The sequence below is a fragment of the Melanotaenia boesemani genome, chromosome 4 (genome assembly GCF_017639745.1).
Source record: "Melanotaenia boesemani isolate fMelBoe1 chromosome 4, fMelBoe1.pri, whole genome shotgun sequence".
NCBI classification, from domain to species: domain Eukaryota; kingdom Metazoa; phylum Chordata; class Actinopteri; order Atheriniformes; family Melanotaeniidae; genus Melanotaenia; species Melanotaenia boesemani.
Window position 1 is genome coordinate 40,010,989 of NC_055685.1, and position 12,982 is coordinate 40,023,970.

General features: G+C 48.6%; 1 protein-coding gene across 2 annotated transcripts in view; it reads left to right on the forward strand.

Moving 5' to 3' along the window:
- Positions 1-10,544, forward strand: part of LOC121638909 (spectrin beta chain, non-erythrocytic 1-like) — a 40,493-nt gene extending 29,949 nt beyond the window's left edge. For both annotated transcript variants that reach the window (XM_041983979.1, XM_041983980.1), the window contains 11 exons: positions 319-693; positions 772-1,016; positions 1,091-1,229; positions 4,783-4,867; positions 4,949-5,145; positions 5,219-5,325; positions 5,403-5,448; positions 7,512-7,708; positions 7,788-7,961; positions 8,192-8,234; positions 9,098-10,544. In XM_041983979.1, coding sequence (XP_041839913.1) covers positions 319-693; positions 772-1,016; positions 1,091-1,229; positions 4,783-4,867; positions 4,949-5,145; positions 5,219-5,325; positions 5,403-5,448; positions 7,512-7,708; positions 7,788-7,961; positions 8,192-8,234; positions 9,098-9,310 — 1,821 coding nt within the window. In that variant the 3' untranslated portion in view covers positions 9,311-10,544. The remainder of the gene's footprint in view (positions 1-318; positions 694-771; positions 1,017-1,090; positions 1,230-4,782; positions 4,868-4,948; positions 5,146-5,218; positions 5,326-5,402; positions 5,449-7,511; positions 7,709-7,787; positions 7,962-8,191; positions 8,235-9,097) is intronic.
- Positions 10,545-12,982: the final 2,438 nt, after the last annotated feature.

Here is a 12,982-nt window from a genome sequence, read left to right on the forward strand (position 1 = left end):
AGGATGTCATGTGACCTGATGATGCTTCAGCATAACACTGAGATACAGAACCAGATGCAGAGCCAAAAACCAGATCCAGAACCAGACCCTAATCCAGATCCTGATCTAGATACAAAACCAAATATAGATACAGAACCAGATCCAGACCCTGATATAGATACTGAGCTAGATCCAGAACCAGACCAAGAACTATATCTGAATCTATACACACCCTGATCCAGAAGCAGATACAGACCTTGATCCAGAATCCTATGGATCCAGATCTTAATGCAAATCCAGAACCTGATCCAGAACCGCTGTGTCCTGACCTGTTTCCAGATGCTGCAGGAGCGGTTCCGGGAGTTTGCGCGGGACACCGGGAACATCGGACAGGAACGCGTGGATGCGGTGAACCGGCTGGCGGACGAGCTGATCAACGCCGGCCACAGCGATGCGGCCACGGTGGCAGAGTGGAAGGACGGGCTGAACGAGGCCTGGGCAGACCTTCTGGAGCTCATCGACACCAGGACGCAGATCCTTGCCGCTTCCTTCGAGCTCCACAAATTCTACCACGACGCCAAAGAGATTCTGGTCCGCATTGCCGATAAACAGAAGATGCTGCCGGAGGACGTGGGCCGCGATCAGAACACGGTGGAGACGCTGCAGAGGATGCACACCACCTTCGAACACGACATCCAGGCGCTAGGAACGCAGGTGAGTTGGACTGGGCTGGGTCGGGTGGTCGGCAGAACTCTATAAACATCTCTGAAATAACGTGCGGTCGGCCTGCAGGTGAGGCAGCTGCAGGAGGACGCCGTGCGCCTGCAGTCGGCGTACGCAGGAGACAAGGCGGACGACATCCAGCGCCGGGAGAGCGAAGTTCTGGAGGCTTGGAGGAGCCTCCTGGAGTCCTGCGACGGACGGCGGCTCCGCCTCCTCGACACCGGGGACAAGTTCCGCTTCTTCAGCATGGTTCGGGATCTGATGCTGTGGATGGAGGATGTGATCCGGCTCATTGAGGCCCAGGAGAAACCCAGGTAGGTCTGGATGCCACAGTCCACCGTAGTCCAGCGGCGTGGAGACGAGCTGATGACGCTGTCTGTGATTTCAGAGATGTTTCATCCGTGGAGCTGCTGATGAACAACCACCAGGGCATCAAGGCAGAGATCGATGCCCGAAACGACAGCTTCACCTCCTGCATCGAGCTCGGGAAGGCTCTGCTGGCCCGGAAACACTACGCTGCTGAGGAGGTGGGGGGTGGGGACAAGGTGGCACCATGGGGGACAAAGGGAGCGGGGGTATGTTAGGACAGATGAAGACAAGTGTGGGCAAGAGGAAATGGTGGCGGACAGAGGGACATGGTGAGACCAGAGGGACAGGTGGAGGACAGAGGGAAGGGTGGAGACCAGAGGGACATGGTGAGACCAGAAGGACAGGTGGAGGACAGAGGGAAGGGTGGAGACCAGAGGGACATGGTGCGACCAGAGGGACAGGTGGAGGACAGAGGGATGGGTGGAGGACAGAGGGACGGGTGACGAACAGAGGGACAGGTTGAGGACAGAGGGACAGGTGGAGGACAGAGGGACGGGTGGAGGACAGAGGGACGGGTTGAGGACAGAGGGACATGGTGAGACCAGAGGGACATGGTGAGACCAGAGGGACGGGTGGAGGACAGAGGGACGGGTGACGAACAGAGGGACGGGTGGAGGACAGAGGGACGGGTTGAGGACAGAGGGACGGGTGACGAACAGAGGGACATGGTGAGACCAGAGGGACGGGTGGAGGACAGAGGGACGGGTGAAGGACAGAGGGACAGGTTGAGGACAGACGGACGGGTGACGAACAGAGGGACAGGTTGAGGACAGAGGGACGGGTGACGAACAGAGGGACAGGTTGAGGACAGAGGGACGGGTGGAGGACAGAGGGACAGGTTGAGGACAGACGGACGGGTGACGAACAGAGGGACAGGTTGAGGACAGAGGGACGGGTGACGAACAGAGGGACAGGTTGAGGACAGAGGGACGGGTGGAGACCAGAGGGACAGGTTGAGGACAGAGGGACGGGTGGAGGACAGAGGGACAGGTTGAGGACAGAGGGACGGGTGGAGGACAGAGGGACGGGTGACGAACAGAGGGACGGGTGGAGGACAGAGGGACGGGTTGAGGACAGAGGGACGGGTGGAGGACAGAGGGACATGGTGAGACCAGAGGGACGGGTGACGAACAGAGGGACAGGTTGAGGACAGAGGGACGGGTGGAGGACAGAGGGACATGGTGAGACCAGAGGGACGGGTTGAGGACAGAGGAACGGGTGGAGGACAGAGGGACATGGTGAGACCAGAGGGACGGGTGGAGGACAGAGGGACGGGTGATGAACAGAGGGACAGGTTGAGGACAGAGGGACGGGTGGAGGACAGAGGGACAGGTTGAGGACAGACGGACGGGTGACGAACAGAGGGACAGGTTGAGGACAGAGGGACGGGTGGAGACCAGAGGGACAGGTTGAGGACAGAGGGACGGGTGGAGGACAGAGGGACGGGTGACGAACAGAGGGACAGGTTGAGGACAGAGGGACGGGTGGAGGACAGAGGGACGGGTTGAGGACAGAGGGACGGGTGGAGGACAGAGGGACATGGTGAGACCAGAGGGACGGGTGACGAACAGAGGGACAGGTTGAGGACAGAGGGACGGGTGGAGGACAGAGGGACAGGTTGAGGACAGAGGGACGGGTGACGAACAGAGGGACAGGTTGAGGACAGAGGGACGGGTGGAGGACAGAGGGACATGGTGAGACCAGAGGGACGGGTGGAGGACAGAGGGACGGGTGATGAACAGAGGGACAGGTTGAGGACAGAGGGACGGGTGGAGACCAGAGGGACAGGTTGAGGACAGAGGGACGGGTGGAGGACAGAGGGACGGGTGACGAACAGAGGGACGGGTTGAGGACAGAGGGACGGGTGGAGGACAGAGGGACAGGTTGAGGACAGACGGACGGGTGACGAACAGAGGGACAGGTTGAGGACAGAGGGACGGGTGGAGACCAGAGGGACGGGTGGAGACCAGAGGGACAGGTTGAGGACAGAGGGACGGGTGGAGGACAGAGGGACATGGTGAGACCAGAGGGACGGGTGGAGGACAGAGGGACGGGTGATGAACAGAGGGACAGGTTGAGGACAGAGGGACGGGTGGAGGACAGAGGGACAGGTTGAGGACAGACGGACGGGTGACGAACAGAGGGACAGGTTGAGGACAGAGGGACGGGTGGAGACCAGAGGGACAGGTTGAGGACAGAGGGACGGGTGGAGGACAGAGGGACATGGTGAGACCAGAGGGACGGGTGGAGGACAGAGGGACGGGTGATGAACAGAGGGACAGGTTGAGGACAGAGGGACGGGTGGAGGACAGAGGGACAGGTTGAGGACAGACGGACGGGTGACGAACAGAGGGACAGGTTGAGGACAGAGGGACGGGTGGAGACCAGAGGGACAGGTTGAGGACAGAGGGACGGGTGGAGGACAGAGGGACGGGTGACGAACAGAGGGACAGGTTGAGGACAGAGGGACGGGTGGAGGACAGAGGGACGGGTTGAGGACAGAGGGACGGGTGGAGGACAGAGGGACGGGTGACGAACAGAGGGACAGGTTGAGGACAGAGGGACAGGTGGAGGACAGAGGGACAGGTTGAGGACAGAGGGACGGGTGGAGGACAAAGGGACGGGTGACGAACAGAGGGACAGGTTGAGGACAGAGGGACGGGTTGAGGACAGAGGGACGGGTGGAGGACAGAGGGACATGGTGAGACCAGAGGGACAGGTTGAGGACAGAGGGACGGGTGGAGGACAGAGGGACAGGTTGAGGACAGACGAACAGAGGGACAGGTTGAGGACAGAGGGACGGGTGGAGACCAGAGGGACAGGTTGAGGACAGAGGGACGGGTGGAGGACAGAGGGACGGGTGACGAACAGAGGGACAGGTTGAGGACAGAGGGACGGGTGGAGGACAGAGGGACGGGTTGAGGACAGAGGGACGGGTGGAGGACAGAGGGACATGGTGAGACCAGAGGGACGGGTGACGAACAGAGGGACAGGTTGAGGACAGAGGGACGGGTGGAGGACAGAGGGACATGGTGAGACCAGAGGGACGGGTGGAGGACAGAGGGACGGGTGATGAACAGAGGGACAGGTTGAGGACAGAGGGACGGGTGGAGGACAGAGGGACAGGTTGAGGACAGACGGACGGGTGACGAACAGAGGGACAGGTTGAGGACAGAGGGACGGGTGGAGACCAGAGGGACAGGTTGAGGACAGAGGGACGGGTGACGAACAGAGGGACAGGTTGAGGACAGAGGGACGGGTGGAGGACAGAGGGACAGGTTGAGGACAGAGGGACGGGTGGAGGACAGAGGGACGGGTGATGAACAGAGGGACAGGTTGAGGACAGAGGGACGGGTTGAGGACAGAGGGACGGGTGGAGGACAGAGGGACATGGTGAGACCAGAGGGACATGGTGAGACCAGAGGGACGGGTGACGAACAGAGGGACAGGTTGAGGACAGAGGGACGGGTGGAGGACAGAGGGACATGGTGAGACCAGAGGGACGGGTGATGAACAGAGGGACAGGTTGAGGACAGAGGGACGGGTGGAGGACAGAGGGACAGGTTGAGGACAGACGGTCGGGTGACGAACAGAGGGACAGGTTGAGGACAGAGGGACGGGTGACGAACAGAGGGACAGGTTGAGGACAGAGGGACGGGTGGAGGACAGAGGGACGGGTGCTTGGTGTTAATAAAGTTTTCTGTGCTCCAGATCAAAGAGAAGCTGCTGCAGCTGACAGACAAGAGGAAGGAGATGATTGACAAGTGGGAGGACCGATGGGAGTGGCTCCGCCTCAGTAAGACTCACTTCCTGTTTCCTGTCTTTCTGTCTGAGTCTGTGCTGAGGACGTCTAACCTTGCTCCCTCCTCATCCTCAGTCCTGGAGGTGCACCAGTTCTCGCGGGACGCGGGTGTGGCCGAGGCCTGGCTGCTGGGACAGGAGCCCTACCTGTCCAGCCGGGAGATGGGACAGAGCGTGGACGAGGTGGAGAAGCTCATCAAACGCCACGAGGCCTTCGAGAAGTCGGCCGCCACCTGGGAGGAGCGCTTCTCCGCCCTGGAGAGGCTGACCACGGTGAGGGAGGGAGGAAGATGAGGATGGTGATGGTGAGGATGATGATGATGATGATGGTGGTTCTGTCTTCCAGCTGGAGCTGCTGGAGGTGAGGAGGCAGCAGGAGGAGGAGGAGAGGAGGAGGAGGCCTCCATCATTGGAAGCCGCCATCGTCCAGCAGGAGGATGTCCAGCAGCAGAGGTGACCAACCGGAAGCTTCAGCCAGCCGACCAATCAGAGAGCAGAGATTAACTCCGTGTTTGTGTTTGTGTCTGCAGCACCGCCACACAGAACGGACTCCCCTCAGACCAGGATTCTCCTCCGGTCAGTGCTCTTCATCCTCATCCTCATTATATTATATTATATTATATCATATTTTATTATATTATATTACATTATATTATATTATATTATATTATATTATATTATATTATATTTTATTATATTATATTATATTATATTATATTATATTTTATTATATTTTATTTTATTTTATTATATTTTATTTTATTATATTATATTATATTATATTATATTATATTTTATTTTATTTTAATATATCATATTATATTATATTATATTATATTTTATTATATTATATTATATTATATTATATTTTATTATATTTTATTTTATTATATTATATTATATTATATTATATTTTATTTTAATATATTATATTATATTATATTATATTATATTTTATTATATTATATTATATTTTATTATATTTTATTATATTATATTATATTATATTATATTTTATTTTAATATATTTTATTATATTATATTATATTATATTATATTATATTATATTTTATTTTATTATATTTTATTATATTTTATTATATTATATTATATTATATTATATTATATTATATCATATTATATTTAATTATATTTTATTTTATTATATTATATTTTATTATATTTTCTTATATTATATTACATTATATTATATTATATCATATTTTATTATATCATATTATATTATATTTTTATTATATTTTATTTTAATATATTATATTTTATTATATTATATTATATTATATTATATCATATTATATTATATTATATTATATTATATTATATTACATTACATTACATTATATTTTATTTTATTATATTATATTATATTTTATTATATTATATTTTATTATATCATATTATATTATATTATATTATATTATATTATATTATAATATATATTATATTATATTATATTACATTACATTATATTTTATTTTATTATATTTATATTATTTTCTGACTTCTTTCTTGGTTGTTCTTTTGTGCTAAAATCAGACGTTTTGTTGTTTCAAACATTCAGGTTTTAAAACTTTTAGTTTGTTCAGGAAATTTTTTATTTATTCAACTTGATATCTTCTATCTTTTTATTTTACTTTTATTAAGGTTTTTATGAAGCTTTTCTGCCACAAACAAATGTAGAAAATTTCGGCTTTTTTAAAAATCTTGCAGCTGTTTCAGGCTGGACTTCCAGAGACAGAACAGATTCTTAAACATCTGCTCAGGTTTTTTATCTACTTTTAAAATATCACAGTTTCAAAATCATTCAAACTTTTAATCCTTCAGGATTTTATGACGGATCACATCCGGTTGGTGCGTGATGATCTTTCTCTCTCTAAAACACATAGGAAACAGCTGTGACTTACAGAGAACTAAAAGCCTCCGAGCGATAAGACGCTGTGTTCCTGCATCCGGTTCCTGTGGTACCAGATATGTGCTGATCGCGGTTCTGGATTTGGCCAGAAGCCAGAGTTCTAATGCTGTCTCTGTCGTCATGGCAACGCCGGCAGCCAGACAGCGTTGTGTGTGTCTCACTGGAATCGCGCACACACAACAAAAAGTAACATGAGAGACGAAGACTCAGCAGCAGATTTTAAATATTTTTATTTTCTGTATTTTCTACTCGTTTAAATGAATCCAGTCATCATAACGGCTGACCTTTGACCTCCTTCAGTCTTTTACGATGAGTGGATAAAGCTGGACCGTTAACACGTCTCCAGGTTCAGGCTTTAGTCTGAAGCTGGAATTATTCCTGCTGAAGCTTCAACCAGCAGTTTCCCGGTTTTTCCACCAACTTTCAGCTTTTTAAATGTTAAAAAGTTAAAAGTTTCGTTAACATTTAGCAGAAGAACAGCAGAGTCTGGGTTTTATCATTAAAAGTGTAAATAAATTTAATGTTTTTATTATTAAAATTTATGTATTGAAAGTTGAGGAGGAACCCTTGTCTCTGGACTCGTCCTGGTCCTGATGAGATGTCCGTTTCCATGGAAACGAGGAGGCTAGCCCTTATAAAGTTTTACAGTCTTGTTCTGGAAGCGGTTCTGTTGGATCCATCTGACTCTGATCTGGGGTCTATGCAGGATGCGGGAGAAGGTGGCAACCTGGTGAACGGCATTGCCGAGCGCAGCTCCAAGGAGCCAAGCCCCGCCCCCTCGCCAACCCCCGGCAGCCAGTCGTCCACGCTGCCCGGCAAGAACCAGGACCCAACCTCGCAGCTGGATGGGTTCCTGCACCGCAAACATGAGTGGGAGGGCCACAACAAGAAGGCCTCCAACAGGTAACCCCGCCCCCAGCGCATGCCACCTCACCTCCTCTGTCACTGCATCACATGACCCCCGCTGCTCTGTGATTGGCAGGTCGTGGCACAACGTGTACTGTGTCATCAACAACCAGGAAATGGGCTTCTACAAGGACAGCAAGGCGGCGGGTCAGGGGGTCCCATACCACAACGAGCCCCCCGTCAGCCTGAAGGACGCCGCCTGCGACGTCGCCTCCGACTACAAGAAGAAGAAGCACGTCTTCAAACTCAGGTAGAGACCGGCTGGTTGTCATGGCAACTGTGGGGCGGTAAACCTGACAAACACCTGCAGCTCATGTCAGTAAACGCATCGTAACACTTACAACAGATCAGGAGCAGAACCAGAGCGGCCCACTCTGTTGGCACGCAGTCCGCTGGTCCTGGGTTGGGTTGTAGGACAGGAACCAGAACCTGAGACCCAGATGGCTTCCTGTTCACCGTCTTCTTCTTCTTCTATTTCAGAGCTGCAGATGGAAACGAGTTCCTGTTCCAAGCCAAAGATGAAGTGAGTACAGTTCACATCAGCCCGGTTCCTGTCCAGCCGCTGAGCCAGAACCGGTCCGGGAATTTCAGGGCTGGAAATACATTTCTGATTAAACGTGCACGTGGCGACAAATCGACGAGTTAGTGAAACAATACATTTAATCTGATAAAAACCTGCAACAGAAGAATTTTCAGCCATTTTTAATCACGTTTCCTACAAAACTAGTTTTTATAAAACTTCACGAGTTTCAGCTAAAAACGAGGATTCATCAGTTAAAGGAGTAAAAACTGAAGCTGCCGTCAGGTGTGTTTACCTGGAAGGAGATGATGGTTCCAGGGAAAAATAAAGTAAAAACTCAGTTAACCTAAAACTTCTGCTCTGACCTGAAAGCAGCAGAATCTCCTGGAAACTCATTTCTTACCTTCACGCTTTCCGTAGTAATTCTGGGGCAGGAGGTCGGGAACTAGTTTTCATCGAGCGCACGCTTGTTTTCGCGTGGACACGCACGCCTATAGACACCTGCTCAGGTGATTCAACAACGTCCTGGACCCAGACCCGTTCCCCTGGGGACCCGGACCTGGACCAGTGGTTTGTCTGGATTCAGAACCACGGAGGATAGAATCCTGTGTTAATGTATTTTTCCAGGAAAGCGTCGTTAAATGTTTGTTTCTGCGTTAACGTAATTAAACTGTGAGACGGCGGATTGGCCAGCTTCACCTCCAGCTCCGACCGGGTCACCTGACTGCGGTAGGACGTGGGAGGAGCCTACGGCAGCACCTGCTGCTCATTGGTCAGAGTTGGATTAAGTCATGTTTCCCGGAGAAAGCTAAAACCTAGAAACCGGAGTCCAGTTCTCTGGTTCTGACCCATGTTGTTTCCTACAGGAAGAGATGAGCACCTGGATCCAGGCCATCCTGAACGCCGCCGATCGCTCCGACATCCAGGGCTCCAACCCCGGCACGCCGGCCTCCGTGCGCGCTCAGACGCTGCCGGCCTCTGTCTCGCTCACCACCGAGTCCAGTCCGGGGAAGAGAGAGAAGGACAAGGAGAAGGAGAAGGAGAAGCGCTTCAGCCTGTTCAGCAAGAAAAAGCAGTAGACGAAGTGGGCGGAGCTTTGGTGAAACCGGAAGCGGCGCTCCGACGCAGGAAACCTCTGATCCTCTGAACTGGAATCTGCTTCGGAGCGCCGCTTCCTGTCGCGACTTCATGATCCATCTCACACCTTCGTGAGGCCGGGCTTCATTTCCTCAGCCTGCTGCTCTCTGGAACAGAACCAGACCCAGTTTGGGTCCAGATCCAAACCCACCTTCTGAATTTGGTGTTTGTGGGATCTTAACCTCAAAATCTCTGATTGGATGATGATTTAGTTGCATTATCCCTCCTGATCCAATCATCTGCCTCTAAATCATTTAAAATGGGTTAACAGTTATGTTGCATTTGAGGTCAGCTGGGAACTCTGAGTTCCCGAGACACTAAATTTAACTTCCTGTTTGTTTTTTTTTTGTTTTTTGTTTTTTTTAACCAAACTATATTTAAACAAACTTCTGATTGGAAGTCACAGTAGTGACGTCATCGGAGAACAGCCCATACGAGACGGCTGAGGAGGTGGAGCTGAACGTTTCATCAGTTTCAGCTGGTTGTTGATAAACTGTTTTTGTTTATGTGGTCGGCACGACGTCGCTGAGGTCACTCTGTGACGTCATCAAGCTGTGCCGCTCTGCCGACCACTGATTGGCCCGTTTGCTCGCTGATGGTGATGACATCAACGGGAACCACTTTGTTTTTGTTTATTTTGATCTTCTCCGGGTTGTTTTTGTATTTCTGTTTATCGGTTCTGGGAGGCGTCTGAAGAACCCGCCGCGGTTCTGCCGCAGAGAAATTGGACCAACAGTGCTTTTCACGTTTTCATTTCCCGCTGTTTGCTGTCCGTCACCTCGGTGGAGGTCTTCGTGTGAAAATCGTCCACCTGCATGCTACATCACACTCACCTGAACCTCTGGGTTCTCTTTGGTTCCGTCGGCCGGGTGGAGGTGACGGGGCGCGAACACATGACCAGATGAAGGCTGCCTGCTCGCTGATTTTCTGCTCTTTGATACTCGTGTTGCTCCGCGTCGCTGTATATCTATCGTACCGACATGTATGGAAGTTACCGCCATCTTTACTGCACAATCAGAACTGCATCTGAAGGAATGAAGGAGGAGGAGGAGGAGGAGGGCTGTTCACAGCTGAATATTTAAACTGAAGTTAGAGCATAAAGCTTTCCTCATGTATGAACCTGCACCTGTAGACTTAACGCTGTCAGAAATGTGTCATTAAAGCTTTTAAACTTTACAACTTCCTGTTCTTATCGTCCTTCTTTCAGACGATGATGAGCCTTCATCATTAACAAATGTTTCATTTCATTTTTAATTTTCTTTAAATTAGAAAGTTTATAAATCATTTTATTATTTTCATTTTCTCATTTAATTTGCTTTTACTTTATACATTTATTTATTCTACATGTTTATTTCCTGTTTTGACCTCTGAAATAAATCCATCTGCTCTGGCTGAATAACTACAGCTCCCAGCATGCACCTCGGTGACAAGCCGATTCCTGAGCTCAAAGCCGCACCAGAGTTCGAAATTATCAGAGATACGTGCAGGCAGACAGGAAGTCCGGCGCTTGCCCTTCAGTATAAAATTCTAAGGATGTTTTCAGTACGGTTGTTCCCAGGATTCCAAATTGAGGAATTTTCAGGATCATTTCACTTGGAAGGATTGACAGTTCAGGTGTCCACAGGAAACACAAGAATTTTATCTCATTTTAATTTTTATTTCTTTTTTTTTCCGTGTCAGCCACCTGTTTGATGAATGTTCTTAAATTTTTTTTCAACCCCTAACGCCAGGAATGGTGTGTGAAATTAAAAAAAGACAGAAGTCCATGATTTCTAAATCTCATCAAGCCATATTTTATCCCCAGTAGCAGAAAACAAACACATCAGATGAAACAGACGTTTCACCATGAGATGAAAATATGAGCTGATGGTGAATCTGATGGAAAAAGTTGGAACAGGAGCAACAAAAGGCTGGAAAAGTACCTGGTACAAACCAGAAACACCTGGAGGAGCATTTGACAACTAATCAGGTTACCTGGCAACACGTCAGTAACATGACTGGTATAAAAGGAGCATTTCAGAGAGGCAGAGTCTCTCAGATGGAAAGATGGACAGAGCTTCACCAATCTGAGACAAACTGGATCTAAAACTGGAACAATTTCAGAAAAATGTTCCTCAGACTGAAGAGCCTCCGCCTACAGTGTAGAATATCATCAGAAGATTCACAGAATCAGGAGGAATCTCTGTGTGCTGGGGACAAGGCTGGACGCTAGTGATCTTCTGCATTAAAAGCAGACATGATTCTCTACTGGAAACCACTGCACATTGCTATTATGTGAAAGAAGGACTAAAGAGGACCCAACGAAGACAGGAAGTGTGATGGTCCAGGACAAAGAGACAAGAAGCTGGATTTAAATGGAAGATTGAGGAAAAGGTGAGGAAATAAACTTAAATCCAAATAAAAATTCTATAAAAATTAAGCTTTTATTAAAACATTGAAAAAAAACTTCTTTCCGACAGAAACCATGTAGAACTCCTAAATTAGGCTAAAATCAAACCAAAACTGCTCCATTCGTTGTAAACGTCCCTCCCCATGCGTGTTAGCGTGTTAGCATGGTGGCTAGCAGGTGCTGTTGACCCCATCGGCAGCCTGCTCCTATTTTCTTCTCATCCATCCATCTGTGTGATGTTAAACCAGCTGAATGAGAAGAGAAATTTAATGCATTCAGATGTTTTAAAGGGAAACTGTTGTTAGTTTAGACTAAATAACTAGTCTGGCTAGTGGCTATGTCTATTTTTGTTAAGTATTTTAATAAAAGTAGTCAAAACAATTTAAGGAATCTTGTATTATGAGATGCATCTGGATTATTTTTCCTCAAAAATACATTTTTATCCAGTGGAAAAATATTGGCTGGTCCCTTCACGAGTCTACATGAGTTTAGTGGAAAATATGAAGGATATGAAGGCAGAGGACGAACTTTGTCCGTTTATGTACGCGAGCATGAATGGACCTTAAGGGATCTGAACCCAAAGAACCGGATCTTTGGGGAAACCAAAACAAACATCGCCATCACATAGAAGACGATTTTATTTCCAAAGTCCCAACCGGAAGTAGTCTGGCGTGGTTTCCGCCTTGACTGCTGTCACTGATCTCCGGGATTCCCGTTAATATTCCCACTTTGCTCCATCATTTGTCGGATTCTGCGGTCGTTGTAGAGCCTGGAACCGCAGCGGGTGTCAGCCTGCCGGCCTGCCGCAGCGCGAGCCTCCGGTTCTGGTTCGGACCCGGACGCGACCCGACGGGGATGAAAGCGGCGCCGTAATCTCCGGATTTCAGCTGGAAACGGCGAACAGACGGCGGAGGGATTTTCTGTGATTTCAGCCTCCAGAACCAATTCTTTTCCCCCCGAAATGTCATTTTTTTTTATCGGAACCCTCGTTAAACACACGTGTTTCTGCGCGACGCAGTGCGGACTGATCCAGCCGTGACCTTCTGCGGTGAGGATGCTCCGGTCCGGATCGACACGTCATTAAAAAGAGCCGCTCCGGTTCCGATCAAACCCACAAACGCGACGTTTATCTCCGACCTTCATCACACATGTAAAGATAAATCTAAAATATTTTTTCTAATTAATTTTTAACAGTTTAAACTGGATTTTATAGCTGAAAAAGAAT